We start from the raw sequence: 16121 nt of genomic DNA, 5'->3' as shown, positions 1-16121 counted from the left end.
AAAAAAAAAAAAAAAAAAATAGTAAAACAAACAAAAATGGTACAAAGGGCTTAGCACTTGTCCCACAACCGGGGTCTGACTTTCCCCCTCATGCTCCTGTGGTGCCCACAGCGAACCCATCCTACGTGCCTCCACCCCAGTGCCAGCCGGGCGAGTTTGCCTGTGCCAACAGCCGCTGCATCCAGGAGCGCTGGAAGTGTGATGGAGACAACGACTGCCTGGACAACAGTGATGAGGCCCCAGCCCTCTGCCGTGAGTCACCTGCCCTGCCCCACCCTGTTGGATGGCAGACCTGCAGGGCAGCTCAGCTCTGGCAGTGCCTATCCCAGAGCGAGCAGGAAGCTGGGGGCACCCAACCTCTCGCTGACCCCTGACTCATTCCCTCCCCAGATCAGCACACCTGCCCCTCGGACCGATTCAAGTGCGAGAACAACCGGTGCATCCCCAACCGCTGGCTCTGCGACGGGGACAATGACTGTGGGAACAGTGAAGATGAGTCCAATGCCACTTGTTCAGGTGTGGAATGGGGCTCAGACCACACTAGGCACCCCTCAGTCAAGGAGGCAGGGGAGACGAGGGGTCAGGCCTGGGAAAGAGAGAAAAGAACCCAGGGGCCAGGTTCGGTGGCTCATGCCTATAATCTCAGCACTTTAGGAGGCTGAGGTGAGAGGATCACTTGAGCCCAGGAGCTCAAGACCAGCCTGGCCAACATAGTGAGACCTCCCACTCTCTACAAAAAATTTAAAAAATTTGCCAGGCCTGGTGGCGTGTACCTCTAGTCCCAGCTACTTGAGAGGCTGAGGTGGGAGGATCACTTGAGCCTGGGAGGTTGAGGCTGCAGTGAGCCATGGTCATGTCACTGCACTCCAGCCTAGACAAGAGCGAGACCTGTCTCTAAAAATAAAATAAAATAAAGGAGGAAAAGAATTTAGGGCAGAGGGGATGGAGCCCTGAGCAGGAGGGGGGTCTGCTATCCCCTTCCCAGCCTGGGAAACTGAGAGGGCTGAGCTTACAGGGGATGGAGCACAGCTCTAGACTGGAGAGCAGGAACAAGGCAGGGTAGATCTCCTCCTGGGAGGATACCAGAGACCCCTTGAGAGAAAGAGTAAAGCATCCAGTAAGACCAGAGACGGTTTTGAATTCTCTAAGAGAAATGGTTTTGGATCCTTGGAAATAAGGGACACCAAAGGCAGAGAATAATAGGGAAGAAGAGGCAGTGAAGAGAGGGTCAGGACAACGAGTACTCACGCCCATCCCTGCCCCCCAGCCCGCACCTGCCCCCCCAACCAGTTCTCCTGTGCTAGTGGCCGCTGCATCCCCATCTCCTGGACGTGTGATCTGGATGACGACTGTGGGGACCGCTCTGACGAGTCCGCCTCGTGTGGTAAGAGGGATGGGCAGAGGGAGTCAGGCTGGGCCTGGGGAAGGGGCATCCTGAGAGCATGCCACTTGGGGGTGCCCGAGACACCTGCGACTCAGTACTTGGGTGGCCTTGAGCAAGTTAATCTCGGTGGCCTCTGTGAGAGGAGAGCCCCATCATCACAGCATTGTGTCTCAGCAAACTCATGCAGGAAAAGCACTCAGCACAGGTCCTGTGTCTGCTGACTCATGGGGATGAGTGAGTGAGTGGAGTTTCCAGCAGAGGCACTGCTGTGGGGCCTTCCCCACCCTTCCTGACTGGGCTAAGGGCTGCTGGTTATGGGAGGGCCCCTGCACTCACCTGCCCAGTATTGTGGTGCTGTGTAATCTTGAAGGCCCTACTCAGCTACTTTCTTCCTCACAGCCTATCCCACCTGCTTCCCCCTGACTCAGTTTACCTGCAACAATGGCAGATGTATCAACATCAACTGGCGATGCGACAATGGTAAGAGCTTGCTCTCTTCACCTGCCAATTCCTAAGACAGCTGGAGGCTACAGCCAGGCCCTTCAGGGAAGGCAAAGGGCTTCAGAATCCAGCGGGGCCTCCCTCCAGGACACTGAAGCCCTGCTGGGTTGCCTGGGAGAAAATAGAAGTCAGAAATGCCAGGAGGAGTCACGATGGACCCAGGGGAGACCCCAGCCATCACCTTTTAGTGTTGTTCCTACCCCAGGCAGGGCCTGAGCTGCCCACCCTCTAGTAGGGCTCGGGGGCCAGGAAGAGACGAGTGAGATGGGCCAGAGAGGCAGAGTGAGGAGAAACTAGTGCCTGATTCCTTTCTCCCTGCAAACCCCCATCTCCTGGAGTCCTTGGTGCACCCCTCAGGCTCTGGGCTTGAGGCTCGGAAGCCCACCTGGCAGTTAGCCATGGACCAGGTGATGTCAACCTCGAGCCACTGGGGCTATTGTGTGTGTAAATGTGCGGGCAGGTGACCGCCATGTGTGGTGTCTCAGGGCTCTGTTGGGTCTGCGTTGTGTTGTGACGTGCTGCCCCATTGGTTCCTGTCCCAGCTGATGTGTGAGCGGATGTGTTGGGTCAGTGCCACGTTGCCCCTCACGTTTGCTGTGTCTCGCGTGCCAATGGTTGCCCCGGCGGTTTCTGTGTTTCAGAGAAGGATTGTGGGGACGGCTCTGACGAACAGACCTGTCCTGAGCCTGCCGGTCAGTGCATAGAAGCACATGCACCATCACCCAGAGCCCAGCTGGCCCCAGCCCCCTGCAGGTTCTCCAGGCCCCCACTCCAGAGCTGCTAGGATGTGAAGAAAAAGCGACAGAGAGGAGGGAGAGCAGAAAACAGGGAGAAAGCAAATAGTGGACAGGAAAGAAGCAGAGAGGGCAGAGGGAGCCTCTCAGGAAAGGAGATAACAGAGAGATGGTGACAAGAAGGCCAAGATGTAGGGGGAGGAGAGAGTTAGAGAAGCAAATCTAGTTGGAAAAGAGGCAGGAACATAATCCAAACCGCAGTCTCTACCATGTGTCCCATAAATGTGGAGGGTGAAGTTGAGCAGCCCCCACCCAAGGCTGAGAAAGCAGGAGCTTCCTTCAGTCAGCCTCAGTGAGCTTGGTCCAGAAGTGGCCCCCACCCTTGCCAACCACAGGCAGGGCCCCTGTGAGCCAGGCACCCAGAGCATGGTACTCAGCAGTGCCAGGCTCAGGGCAGGCCTGTAAAGCTCGTCTCACCCCATTAGAGAGGCCTTACCTGTACCCCACCTACCTCTCTCCCTCCAAAACTAGAGAAACCCCTGCCTTTTCCCCAAAAGCAAGCAGACCCCTGTTCCCACACCTGCCAGAAAGGGGAAAGGAATGTTTAATGTTCCCTACACCCAGCCTTTCTGAGCTTCAGTGAGGGGCCCTCCAGGAGCCTTCTCCTCCTCCCCATTCCGACCACGTGGGCCATGGTGCATGCTGCAGTCTATGCAGTTTCTGTGTCTTTTCTGTTTGTTATTTTCCCAGCGGGGGGGTTGGGGTGGGCCGAGGGTGGGTTCTGGGCAGGGGGCCCAAGCTGGGATCACAGAGAAGGCTGCTCCACCAACTCCCTCTTTGCCTGTCCCCTTCTTCCCTCCCCCCAGACAATGACTGTGGGGACAACAGTGACGAAGCCGGCTGCAGCCACTCCTGCTCTAGCACCCAGTTCAAGTGCAACAGCGGGCGCTGCATCCCTGAGCACTGGACCTGCGATGGGGACAATGACTGCGGAGATTATAGTGATGAGACACATGCCAACTGCACCAACCAGGGTGGGCACCGGGGGCCCATGGGGCGGGGATGAGATCAAGCCCCCTGCGTCAGACACCCAGCCCATCCATCTTTCAGACCCACGGTGTGTCGGCCACCATCTGGGAGCCAGAGGTAGCCTAGGCATGGCTCTTGTCCTTCAGGAGCTCCCGGTCCTGTGGGAGAGGGAGGTTGCCAAAAAATCATTGTCACACACTGTTAATATCATGCGCTTTGCAGTTGGTGGCCTTGGGTTTGAGCTCCAGCTCTGCAGCTTATTATCTGGGTGGCCTTGAGCAAGTTACTTAATCTCCATGGGCCTCTGTGAGTTTTGTCTGCAAAGTGGGGTAATAATAGCACCAACATCACAGCGTTGATGTGGGGGTTTAGTGAGATCATGCACGAAGAGTGCTCAGCACACAGCCTGTGTTTGGTAAATAGTAGCTTGAGAAAAGGATGCTGCAGGCAGGGATGAATGAGCATGAGGAGACAGAGGAGAGAGGGGCTGGCTCCACAGGCTCCCAGTGCCCCGGCCTCTGGAGCCCAGCCTCGGGGGTGGTGGAGGCCTAGTTTTCTGGAGGGATGGGATGTTTTCCTCTCAAGGGATGCTGGCTTTCTAGCTCTGGCCTATTATTACCATGGAGGAATGTAAACCCAGGTTTGCCTTGACTTCAGGAGAAATCAGATGTGCAGATTTTTATGTGAAAACTACCAAACTTTTAACACTACAGTATTAGTTTCTCTCGTCTCACGGTTCTGGAGGCTTGAAGTCCCCGACCCAACTGTTGGCAGGGTGGGTTCCTTCTGAGGCCGTGTGGGAGATTCTGTGCCAGGCCTCTCCCCAGCCTCCGTGGTTTGCTGGCAATCTTTGCAGCTCCTTGGCTTGTTGAAACTTGACCCGATCTCTGCCTTCATCTTCACACGGTGTCCTCCCTGTGGGCATGTCTGTCACCAGATCCCCATTTCCCCTTTCTGTGAGGACACCTGTCATATTGGATTAGGATGCACCCTTATGACCTCATCTTAAGTTGAGCGTCTGCAAAGACACTATTTCCAAATAAAGTCATATTCACAGGTATTATGGGGTAGGACTAATATCTTTTTAGGGAATACAATTCAAGCCATACCAACTGGCAGTTGATTTTAGAAATTTTAAAAGGCTGGGTGCAGGCCAGGCATGGTGGCTCATGCCTATAATCCCAGCACTTTTGGAGGGTGAGGTGGGAGGATCACTTGAGGCCAGGGGTTCAAGACCAGCCTGGTCAACATAGCGAGACCTCATCTTGAAAAAAAAAAAAGAGTTGGGTGTGGTGATTCACACCTGTAATCCCAGCACTTTGGGAGGCAAGGCAGGAGGATCACTTGTTTCTAGGAGTTTAAGACCAGCCCGGGCAACATAGTGAGACCCCTTTCTCTATAAAAAATAAACAAAATTAGCACATGCCTGTAGTCCCAGCTACTCAGAAGGCTGAGGTGAGAGGATCACTTGAGCCCAGGAGGTTGAGGCTGCAGTGAGCTGTAAGCTGGGTGACAGAATCAGACCTTGTCTCAAAAGAAAAAAAAAAGTTTAAAAAAAACTACAGACCAAACTCTTCCTGCAGGCCTTATCTGACCCATGGATCATCAGATTACAGCCTCTGCCTTACAGAGTTAGGGCACATTCCCACCCTAGTAGGAGAAGACTGGACAGCTTTGAGTGCCCACCTTGAGCCCCGCCCTGAGAGGGAGGACAGCTAAGGCTACAGGAAGCTCAGGAAATAGTCTCCAGGGCCATCTCTGTGAAGGGGAGGGTAAGGGGCACAGGTGATATCCCTTGGGGTTCTGAGAAGGGGCCTCTGGAGGCTGCGTGGTATGGTGAGAAGAGCTCCCTGCCCCTCCCAGATAAGCTGGGCAAATTTGGACAAGTTGCTTCCCCTGAGCCTGGGCATCCTCCTGTATGAAATGAGCTGAGGTATGTGAGGCCTGGCATGGGGGAGCAGGATGTCACTACTGGTAGCAGTTGTTAACTATGGTATGAGCTGGATGATCTGGGACCATTCAGGAGGAGTTGTGTTTAGACTGCAGGTAAATGGACAGGAGGGAGGGTCTTCCAGTGGGGATGGCATGGTCTGGAGAATGCTGTTGTCAAGACTTACAGGGTGAAATTGAGCACTTCTGTAGGGTGACAGTGGTGCCAAGTGGGGCCGTTCAAACCGAAGGAAAGGCTAATGCAGGGACAGTGGGGAATGAGGCTGTCCTCAAAGGGGGCAGATGATGACAGCAGGTGTAAATCAGTAAGAGGCTTGATTTGGGAGGCACAGGGAACCTTTGAAGGATTTCCAAGCTGGAAGGTGCTGCGATGTAGGAGGTGATTTCGGAACACAGCCCTGCAGGAAGATTAGATTGAAAAGAGGTTCAGGGGCCCCAAGAAAGGAAAATCAGTTCAGAGACTGTTGCTGAAAGTCCCGGCATGAGATGAGAGCATCAGCCAGGTCCAGGGTAGGGAAGGGGGAGGAGCGGGGTGCCTGTGGCAGCATGAGTGTATGAGTGTGAGACTCCACCAGGCAGTGCTCCTGCTCCTCTCCAGGCCTCCTGAGTCAGATCTCAGGACAGCAGCCAGAGTGATCCTGACAACATAAGTCAGATCATGCCCCAGCCCTACCCTCGAGCCTGTACTGCACCCTTGGAACGAATGCCAAGCCCCTCTGCATGGCCTGCAGGGCCCCCTACCCTACCCTTCTGACCTGCATTCCTGCCCTCCCCTCCCCTGCGCTCTACTCCAGCCGTGGTGTTTTGTTTTTTTTTTTTGAGATGGAGTCTCACTCTGTTGCCCAGGCTGGAGTCCAGTGGCGCGATCTCGGCTCACTGCAAGCTCCGCCTCCCGGGTTCATGCCATTCTCCTGCCTCAGCCTCCGGGGTAGCTGGGACTACAGGCGCCTGCCTCCACGCCCGGCTAATTTTTTGTATTTTTAGTAGAGATGGAGTTTCACCGTGTTAGCCAGGATGGTCTCGATCTCCTGACCTCGTGATCCGCCTGCCTTGGCCTACCAAAGTGCTGGGATTACAGGCGTAAGCCACTGCGCCTGGCCTGTGTAGCGTTTTCTGAAGTGCCAGCATAGTCCTGTCTCAGAGATGAGACTTTGCAGCGGCTGTTCTCTTTGCCTGGAGTGTGCCTCCAGGGATCCTCTGGGCTCACTCACTCTTCATGCAGGCCTCTGCTCAGATGCCTTCTGCCCAGAGGCCTTCCCTGACCATCTTACCTGACGGATCACCCCCATCGCTCTCAGCCTTTACCCAGCTTTATCTCCATAGCTTTATCAATACCTGAAATTACAGTCGAGATTTATAGGTTATATCTTGTCTCTGTTCCCCATTAGAACCTAAGCTCCGTGAGGGTAAGGACTTTGTCTGGTTCAGTGCTGGCCCCAGGACAGTGCCTGGCACACAAGAGGCACTCAGTAAACATTTGTGGCATGAACGAATGAAATAGAGGCTAAGGTGGTGGGCATTTGGGCTCAGGCCTTAGTGAATTGCTTCTCCAGTCGAGATCTCCTGTGTCAATGGGGGGATTAGATGAGATGATTGTGGGCCCTTGGAGGTGTGATGCCTCCTGAATCTACTACCGAGTTGGTGCTTCCAAGGAGTGTCAGCAAAACTCAGCAGACTCTCCAGGCCTGCCTCTGCTCATAGCCCCAGGCTGGGCATACTGGGGTTGCAGGGCGGGTTGCAGGGCGCAGGGATGAGGAGGGCTGACCTGGGCAACCCCTCCCTCCTGAGGCCCTCTACTGTCCCTCTGCAGCCACGAGGCCCCCTGGTGGCTGCCACACTGATGAGTTCCAGTGCCGGCTGGATGGACTGTGCATCCCCCTGCGGTGGCGCTGCGATGGGGACACTGACTGCATGGACTCCAGCGACGAGAAGAGCTGTGAGGGAGTGACCCACGTCTGCGACCCCAGTGTCAAGTTTGGCTGCAAGGACTCAGGTGAAGAGGAGGGTTGGAGGGCATCTGGAACAGCACAATGTGGGCAGGAGGAGACCCTGTTGAGAGCAGAGTAGCGGCAAGGGGGATGGCACTGTGCTGTGTGGCATGGGGCTGGGGACAGTGCAAGGCAAAAGGCAGTCCAGAGGAAGCTTGTGTATCATGGGTGGGGGAGGGCATGAAGGGCCAGGGCCCGCACAGAGGACCCCAGGAGCCAAAACCCTTGCCAGAGTTGAGCTTCAGCACCTCCTGCTGTAGATTCCTGCCTTCTTTGTTGCCTATGTGAATTTGACCCAAAAAGCCTCAGGGTTCCTCGTGGACCCCACAGCATTGCAATCCTGACCCTATTAGAGAAGCCCATGGGGCCTGGAAGGAAGGGCAGGGGGAGCCCCAGTCCCCAGGCCTGGGCCCTCATAATGCACCTGTCCCTCAGCTCGGTGCATCAGCAAAGCGTGGGTGTGTGATGGCGACAACGACTGTGAGGATAACTCAGATGAGGAGAACTGCGAGTCCCTGGCCTGCAGGCCACCCTCACACCCCTGTGCCAACAACACCTCAGTCTGCCTGCCCCCTGACAAGCTGTGTGATGGCAACGACGACTGCGGCGACGGCTCAGATGAGGGCGAGCTCTGCGGTGAGACCTGGTCCCAGGAGAAGGGTGGGGAGGGTGGCTGGGTAGGAGTCTGGGCCAAGGCCAGTCTTGGGGGGTACCTGAGTCTAGGAGAGAGCAGCTCTGGCAGCCGGGCAGGCAAGCAGCACCCAGAGTGGTCACCAGCAGCCTGTGTGGACCTGGCACTCCCCATGGCGCTGTGCTGAGCGAGCCACACCATTAGAGCAGTTTATTCCCAAGGTATCCCTGAGGGCCAGGAGCTCTGTTCTCTCCATTTTACAGATGGGAGCACTGAGGCATAGAGGGGTTCCACAGTGGTCCCCCAGACCTGGGCCAAGGTCGCACAGCTCCTAAACTGCTGTGGAGACATGGACCCCTCGCCCACATACATACCACAGAGAGGTGTGGAGTGGTCTTTTGGAGACAAAGACACCAGGATTGAGTGCTGATGGTCAGGGCAGGCTTCCTGGAGGATGTGGGGATTGCATGGGGTTCCCAAGGACAGGCAGAACTTGCAGAGTGAGTGAGAAGGCATGGGGGCAGGTGCGGTGGCTTCATGCCTGGCATTCCAGCACTTTGGGAGGCTGAGGCAGGCAGATCACTTGAGCTCAGGAATTCGAGACCAGCCTGGCCAACATGGCGAAACCCTGTCTCTACTAAAAATACAAAAATTAGCTGGACATATCTGTAGTCCCAGCTACTTGGGAGGCAGAGGAGGCAGGAGAATCACCTGAACCTGGGAGGCAGAGGTTGCAGTGAGCCAACATCCTGCCACTGTACTCCAGCCTGGGCGACAGAGCGAGACCCTGTGTCAAACAAACAAAGGCAAGGGGAGGAGGGTGCCCATTCAAGACCAAAAGAAATGAGGTTGGGGGAGTCCAGGAGTCAGGGAGGACGATGTGATGTGACTTGGGGATAAGGAGCAGAGCAGCTTTATCTGGTCCTCTTAGCTAGGCAGAGCCCCCAGTTCCTTGGAAGGGAGGAGTGGAAGATAAGGCCACAGGGACTGACTGGGAGAACTGCCTACAGGCCATCTGTCAGGCTGGCAGGTTCCAGGGTGTGCCAGAGGACCCAGGGCAGGATAGGCCCTACTGCACCCCACCCCAAACCCCTCCAGATCAGGAGAGATCAGCACAAGGAGACTGGACCTAAGGACCTCCCAGGGTCCCTCCCAGGGAGACAAAAAGCTGGGGTCCCCCGCCTTGGGCCCAAGAAGGGGGGGACATATTGAGACCAGACAGAGCTATTGAGGGGTGCTCCCTGTGGGAAGCGGAGGTATGGTGCCAGCTGGTGGGTGCAGGGGTCCCAATTCTGGTCCTGAGGGAGCCCAGGAAGTCTTGGGCTGAAGCTCAGCAGGAATGGAGACAAATGGGGCCATGGGCAGGGCACGAGGACTCGGTCCAGGCTGCCCAGAACTTGGCCCAGCAGGGCTGCGGTCTTGCCTCGTCTCAGCTTCTGACCCTGGGTCTGTTCCCTGCCTGCCCCTCCCCCAGACCAGTGCTCTCTGAATAACGGTGGCTGCAGCCACAACTGCTCAGTGGCACCTGGCGAAGGCATTGTGTGTTCCTGCCCTCTGGGCATGGAGCTGGGGCCCGACAACCACACCTGCCAGATCCAGAGCTACTGTGCCAAGCATCTCAAATGCAGCCAAAAGTGCGACCAGAACAAGTTCAGCGTGAAGTGCTCCTGCTACGAGGGCTGGGTCCTGGAACCTGATGGGGAGAGCTGCCGCAGCCTGGGTGAGACAACAGTGAGGTGTGGCGGGGCAGGCCGAGGCAGGCAGGCCTCTGAGCTGCAGTGGGTTGGGCTTGGTGGCCAGGTGCCAAAGGCTGAGTTTTCCACCCTAGCCCCCAGTGCCGGGACCAGCAGAGACCTGCCTGCGCCCGAACGGGTGGCACGCGGGCAGCTAGCCCCCTGCTGACCCCGTCACATCCCTCCCACCCCAGACCCCTTCAAGCCGTTCATCATCTTCTCCAACCGGCATGAGATCCGGCGCATCGATCTTCACAAAGGAGACTATAGCGTCCTGGTGCCCGGCCTGCGCAACACCATCGCCCTGGACTTTCACCTCAGCCAGAGCGCCCTCTACTGGACCGACGTGGTGGAGGACAAGATCTATCGCGGGAAGCTGCTGGACAACGGAGGTGACTACCCATTGCTGACTACCGATTGCTGCCTGGCGGGATGCACGCAGGCGGAGCACTTAGGCGCTAGGGGCACAGGTCCCATCCAAGTGGCCCCAAAGCAGAGGCTTAGCTCCCCCATCCCCCACACTTCTGTTAATTGGGTTAGATTTTGCTGTAGGTCTCCATGCCTGACGCCCCGTAATTATCGTCAGCAGAACTGCCAGCCTGATAATTAACAAAATGATCACCCTTACCTTGGAATGGCCTGGAGCTCTGCTCCCCAGATCTGGAATTGCAGGCTTGAAAGAAAAAAGCCACTTAGGAGAGGCGTACCTGAACCCTGCCTTCTGTCCCAGGCAGCTTGGCGCACCCCAGACTTCCAGACTTCCTTCAGTCATACACGATAGTGAGTGCCCACTGTACACACTGGGCAGTGGGCATGAAGCAGTGATCAAAACAGGCTGTTTTCAGTTGTGTGGTCAAGGAAGGTCCTCTGAGAAGGTGACATCTGAGCAAAGACTTGGAAGAGGCACGTTTTACTAGAGAAGTTTGTATTGTTTGTAATAAGGAAAACTTGAAACCATTACAAATTTCCATCAACAAGAGGAGGCTAAGTAAACTGTGATGATATTCACACTGTGCAACAGTCTCTAAAACAATGAGGCACACGAATAATGTGTTAGGGTGGAAAAATCTTTATGGCAGTCACTTGAGCTCAGGCAGTTGAGGCTGCCGTGAGCCATGATCATGCCACTGTATCCAGCCTTGGTGACAAAAGACCCTGTCTCAAAAAAAAAAAAGGTTAGGGAGACAATAGGAGTCCTACTCTTGAATATGGGCACATCAGAAACTTTGGCAGAGGTTCCAGGATTGAGGGTGGGTCATTGAGGGCTCCCAGGATTTCACACATTCATGCACAGCTCCTCAGGAGAGGCTAACCTTTCACTGCCCTCTCTTCTCCAGCCCTGACTAGTTTTGAGGTGGTGATTCAGTACGGCCTGGCCACACCCGAGGGCCTGGCTGTAGACTGGATTGCAGGCAACATCTACTGGGTGGAGAGTAACCTGGACCAGATCGAGGTGGCCAAGCTGGATGGGACCCTCCGGACCACTCTGCTGGCCGGTGACATTGAGCACCCAAGGGCAATCGCACTGGATCCCCGGGATGGGTGAGGACCCTGCCCAGCCCTCTCCTGGCCCCATGGCCCACCTGAAGTCCCATTCAGCTTGGCCAGGGACACCTTACTTCTCAGTGCCCTTTGTCTCCTCCTACTTTCTACCTAGGATCCCACCACAGTCCTTCCCCGAGGGCCCCAACTTTAGCCCTCCTGACCCCTCCCCACTCCCCAGGATCCTGTTTTGGACAGACTGGGACGCCAGCCTGCCCCGCATCGAGGCAGCCTCCATGAGTGGGGCCGGGCGCCGCACCGTGCACCGGGAGACCGGCTCCGGGGGCTGGCCCAACGGGCTCACTGTGGACTACCTGGAGAAGCGCATCCTTTGGATTGATGCCAGGTCAGTGCCCTCTATGCCCTGGGGAGGCCCAAGTCTGTGGCACCAGGACAGGGTGGGGAGGGAACTGTGGTCACAAGGATGGTGAGAAGGCCCAAGGGATCTAGAACTAGGAACAGTGGCAAAGGATTGGGCACAGGAGAAGGACAGAGGGGCGTGGGGAGACCGGGGCTGAGGGGAGGGGGCGGGTAGAGGAGGCGGAAGCAGGGCCCTCAGCTGTGGTTATTCACACTGTACCGTCCTCTCCACTTACCTGTCCTCTCCCTGTGTTCCCTCTGCTGGGGCTGTGTCTGCCCAGAGGGAGGGGAAACTTCTTTCTAATTGGTCTGCCCTGGGAGGGTGCATTTTTCTGACTTTCATCAAAGCCCTTAGTGCTGACAGCAGCCCTGGGGAGAAGTGACTGAAAGATTCCCTCGGGGCTTGGGAATTGGGGCCTGAGAGCTGAAACCTGGACCTGTTGGGTTCTCACACCTTGGTCATTCTGTCTATCTGCTCTGGCCAGCAGGGCTTAGGGGAGGGAACGGTCCTGTGCTCTTCGTTGGGAGGGCTGTGGCCAGGGCCCAGAGGATGGGCGCCTGGGCAGAGCTCTGAGGGCTGAGTTCCCGGCTGGCATCCTCATTCTGCTCCATCATGCTCTCAGGTCAGATGCCATTTACTCAGCCCGTTACGACGGCTCTGGCCACATGGAGGTGCTTCGGGGACATGAGTTCCTATCACACCCGTTTGCAGTGACGCTGTACGGGGGGGAGGTCTACTGGACTGACTGGCGAACAAACACGCTGGCTAAGGCCAACAAGTGGACCGGCCACAATGTCACCGTGGTACAGAGGACCAACACCCAGCCCTTTGACCTGCAGGTGTACCACCCTTCCCGCCAGCCCATGGGTAAGGGGCTCAGGGCCTCGAGCAGCCGGAAGGGAGCCAGCAGCCTCTTCAGAAGCTCTAGAAGCTCTTAGGAGAGGAGAGGGCAGTGAGAACAGGAGCAAGTGTGCTGGGACGGCAGGGGTGGGCCGGCTGTTGACAGAGGCACTGTCTAGCAGCAGAGGAGGGTCTAGCAGTAGTGGCTGCTGGAACAGGGGGAGGAGAGTGGGTGAGGGAGGGGTGGTCCATGTAGGGAGCAGCAAGTCACAGGATTGTCTGGCTTCTTCTCTTCTCCACCCTGCCCCCAGCTCCCAATCCCTGTGAGGCCAATGGGGGCCGGGGCCCCTGCTCCCACCTGTGTCTCATCAACTACAACCGGACCGTGTCCTGTGCCTGCCCCCACCTCATGAAGCTCCACAAGGACAAAACTACTTGCTATGGTAGGAGCCCCTCCCTCCAGAGCCAGTGAGCAACTGAGGCTGGAGGGAAGGCTGCAGGCCCCAGGCTCCTGGTTGTCACCAAAGGCAGAGTCCCAGTCAGGAGGGTCCCAATAGGAGAGGCTCCAGAGACAGCCACTGTGAGAAGGGGCTACAGGTCTGCCAGGGAGGCTGCACCCAGTGGGGTGTGTCCATGGAACCAAGGGCCAGTAGCAAACAGACAGATCCAGAAGAAGGCAGGGCCTGAAACCAGGTGGGTGGGAAGCACAGAGGCAGGGACTGCCTTCAGTGACCAGCCCGTGCCCCACAGAGTTTAAGAAGTTCCTGCTGTACGCACGTCAGATGGAGATCCGAGGTGTGGACCTGGATGCCCCCTACTACAACTACATCATTTCCTTCACGGTGCCCGACATCGACAACGTCACAGTGCTAGACTACGATGCCCGTGAGCAGCGTGTGTACTGGTCTGATGTGCGGACACAGGCCATCAAGCGGGCCTTCATCAACGGCACAGGCGTGGAGACGGTCGTCTCTGCAGGTTCTTCCTGGCCCTGGATGCCCACCAGTGGACATGGGCACCCCCACCCACCCCTTGCTCCCAACCCTGGTCTCCTTGATCCGAGTGGTCCTTCTCCCAGTCCTGTTGCCCCTCAGTTCTCCAGCCTGGTTTCCTGATCCCTTTTCTCCAGAAAGCACACTGGCTCCCCTCCTGACCCACTGCCCTGCAGACACCCAACAACCGACTCCCTGCTTGTGCCCTCAGACTTGCCAAATGCCCATGGGCTGGCTGTGGACTGGGTCTCCCGAAACCTGTTCTGGACAAGCTATGACACCAATAAGAAGCAGATCAATGTGGCCCGGCTGGATGGCTCCTTCAAGAACGCAGTGGTGCAGGGCCTGGAGCAGCCCCATGGCCTTGTCGTCCACCCTCTGCGTGGGTCAGTCTAGGGCCCAGGGCCAGGGAGCATGGGGTGTGGGGCTGGGAAGAAGAGGACCCTGACCTTTCCCTCTTGGTACTCTCCCCCCAGGAAGCTCTACTGGACCGATGGTGACAACATCAGCATGGCCAACATGGACGGCAGCAATCGCACCCTGCTCTTCAGTGGCCAGAAGGGCCCCGTGGGTACGAGCTTCCCTGCCCACCCCCACAGCCTTTCCCTACTTCCTTGACCAGGAGGTGCTCGCAGGGTCTCTCAGGTGCCCCTCAGCCTCCCCAGAGCCGCAGCTTAGTGCCTGTTCTCACCACCTGCCCCCTCACCTCCCCCCCACGCACAGCCACACATCCTTACACACATCCTCTGCTCCCATCCCTGGATCCCCAGCCCTGGGCTAGACTCCCTGGCAGTGACACCCCCTTTTCCAGGTCTGGCTATTGACTTCCCTGAAAGCAAACTCTACTGGATCAGCTCCGGGAACCACACCATCAACCGCTGCAACCTGGATGGGAGTGGGCTGGAGGTCATCGATGCCATGCGGAGCCAGCTGGGCAAGGCCACCGCCCTGGCCATCATGGGTGAGGGCTGCTGGGTGAAGCAGAGATGACACAGAGCAGGCCAGGCCAGACCTACTGGGAGATGGGCTGGCTTGGGTCAGAATCTCACCATGTGGGGGGGCCTGATGACTTAGAGCCAATGGGCCCTTCAGGAAAGCTGGGTGTGGGGCCTTCCCAAGGGTCTCATCCCCTCCTACTGCACCAGGGGACAAGCTGTGGTGGGCAGATCAGGTGTCGGAGAAGATGGGCACATGCAGCAAGGCCGACGGCTTGGGCTCCGTCGTCCTGCGGAACAGCACCACCCTGGTGATGCACATGAAGGTCTATGATGAGAGCATCCAGCTGGGTAAGTGTGAGGCCGGGCGGCCGCTGGGGTCTCAGGGGTAACAGGGGAGGCTCCAGAGCTGCAGGCTGCAGGTCCATGGGGCAAGGGAGTAAGTAGGTTAGGCTGCACGGGGCAAGGGAGTAAGTAGGTTAGGCTGCACCCACCACCCAAAGGGATTCCTTGTTTCCTTCTCACAAAGGCACCTTATAGGCTTCCAGCAGCCCTATTCATAAGGCCAGGGGCCCAGGAGGACAGAAAACCTGAGAGCCGGGTGGGGTGGTGACTCCCATTAGGTCCAGGGTAAAGGCAGTGACCATTCTGTTTCTGAGCAGCCCAAGCCTGACCCTGAGGTCCCAAGGAGGGCCACCTAACCCTTTCCCTCTGCCTCCCACCTGCCCCCAGACCATAAGGGCACCAACCCCTGCAGTGTCAACAACGGTGACTGCTCCCAGCTCTGCCTGCCCACGTCAGAGACGACCCGCTCCTGCATGTGCACAGCCGGCTATAGCCTCCGGAGTGGCCAGCAGGCCTGTGAGGGTCAGTGCCTGGCTCTCCTCCCAGCCTTGTCCCAGCTCCCCAACCCTGACCCCTCCTACCCTACAGCCCCACCTTCCTCTTCTTACCTTGGGGACAAGACTACATTCATGGTGTAGGGGACACTGGACCATGAAGTGGCTATGAGTCTCCAGTGCCTCCAGTAGGATTTTGGAAAAATAGATGTCAGCAGGCAGATCACTGGCAGCTGCATGGAAGAGGCATGCTCTGAGCTGGGTTTTATAGGGCAAGTAGGATTTGGATGCATGGCTCAAAGAAGAGGGAACTATACACAATGTAAGGTGTGTGTGGGGGCCCCAGCCAAGAGTGGTGGGCAAAGTGTGGGGAAGTCCTGGAGATAAGGCTGTGAGCTAGGCGGGGCTCCTGTGTTCTCAGCCAGGAGTGCCTGGAAAGTGATGTTTGGGGAAGATCAACCTGACCACATTGGTGATGGGGAAGAAACAGAGGCAGTTAAACCAGTTAGGAGGCTATTAGGAGTAATCGGAGTGTAAGGAGATGATGGGCCTGGGCTGGGCTCAGCAAGGGTTGAAGAAAAGGAATGAAACTCAGACGCATTTCACAAGAACCTGCTAACTGATTTATGAGCTTGCGGGGTGGGGGGGTGGGGGGGGTGGGG

At 56.9% G+C, this 16121-nt stretch overlaps 1 protein-coding gene across 1 annotated transcript in view; it reads left to right on the top strand.

Moving 5' to 3' along the window:
- LRP1 (LDL receptor related protein 1) overlaps positions 1–16121 on the top strand; it is an 86327-nt gene that overhangs the window by 38512 nt on the left and 31694 nt on the right. The window contains 19 exon segments of the mRNA XM_017858864.1: positions 112–252; positions 391–516; positions 1268–1384; positions 1784–1864; positions 3486–3653; positions 7409–7591; positions 8022–8222; positions 9692–9937; positions 10145–10342; positions 11288–11492; positions 11674–11838; positions 12476–12720; positions 13005–13136; positions 13444–13671; positions 13897–14071; positions 14162–14256; positions 14497–14646; positions 14831–14971; positions 15353–15487. Of these exon segments, the coding sequence (XP_017714353.1) occupies positions 112–252; positions 391–516; positions 1268–1384; positions 1784–1864; positions 3486–3653; positions 7409–7591; positions 8022–8222; positions 9692–9937; positions 10145–10342; positions 11288–11492; positions 11674–11838; positions 12476–12720; positions 13005–13136; positions 13444–13671; positions 13897–14071; positions 14162–14256; positions 14497–14646; positions 14831–14971; positions 15353–15487 (3132 nt within the window).

The sequence above is a fragment of the Rhinopithecus bieti genome, unplaced genomic scaffold (assembly GCF_001698545.2).
Source record: "Rhinopithecus bieti isolate Rb0 unplaced genomic scaffold, ASM169854v2 scaffold_48679, whole genome shotgun sequence".
Lineage (NCBI taxonomy): Eukaryota > Metazoa > Chordata > Mammalia > Primates > Cercopithecidae > Rhinopithecus > Rhinopithecus bieti.
This window is presented reverse-complemented; position numbering and strand designations above follow the sequence as displayed.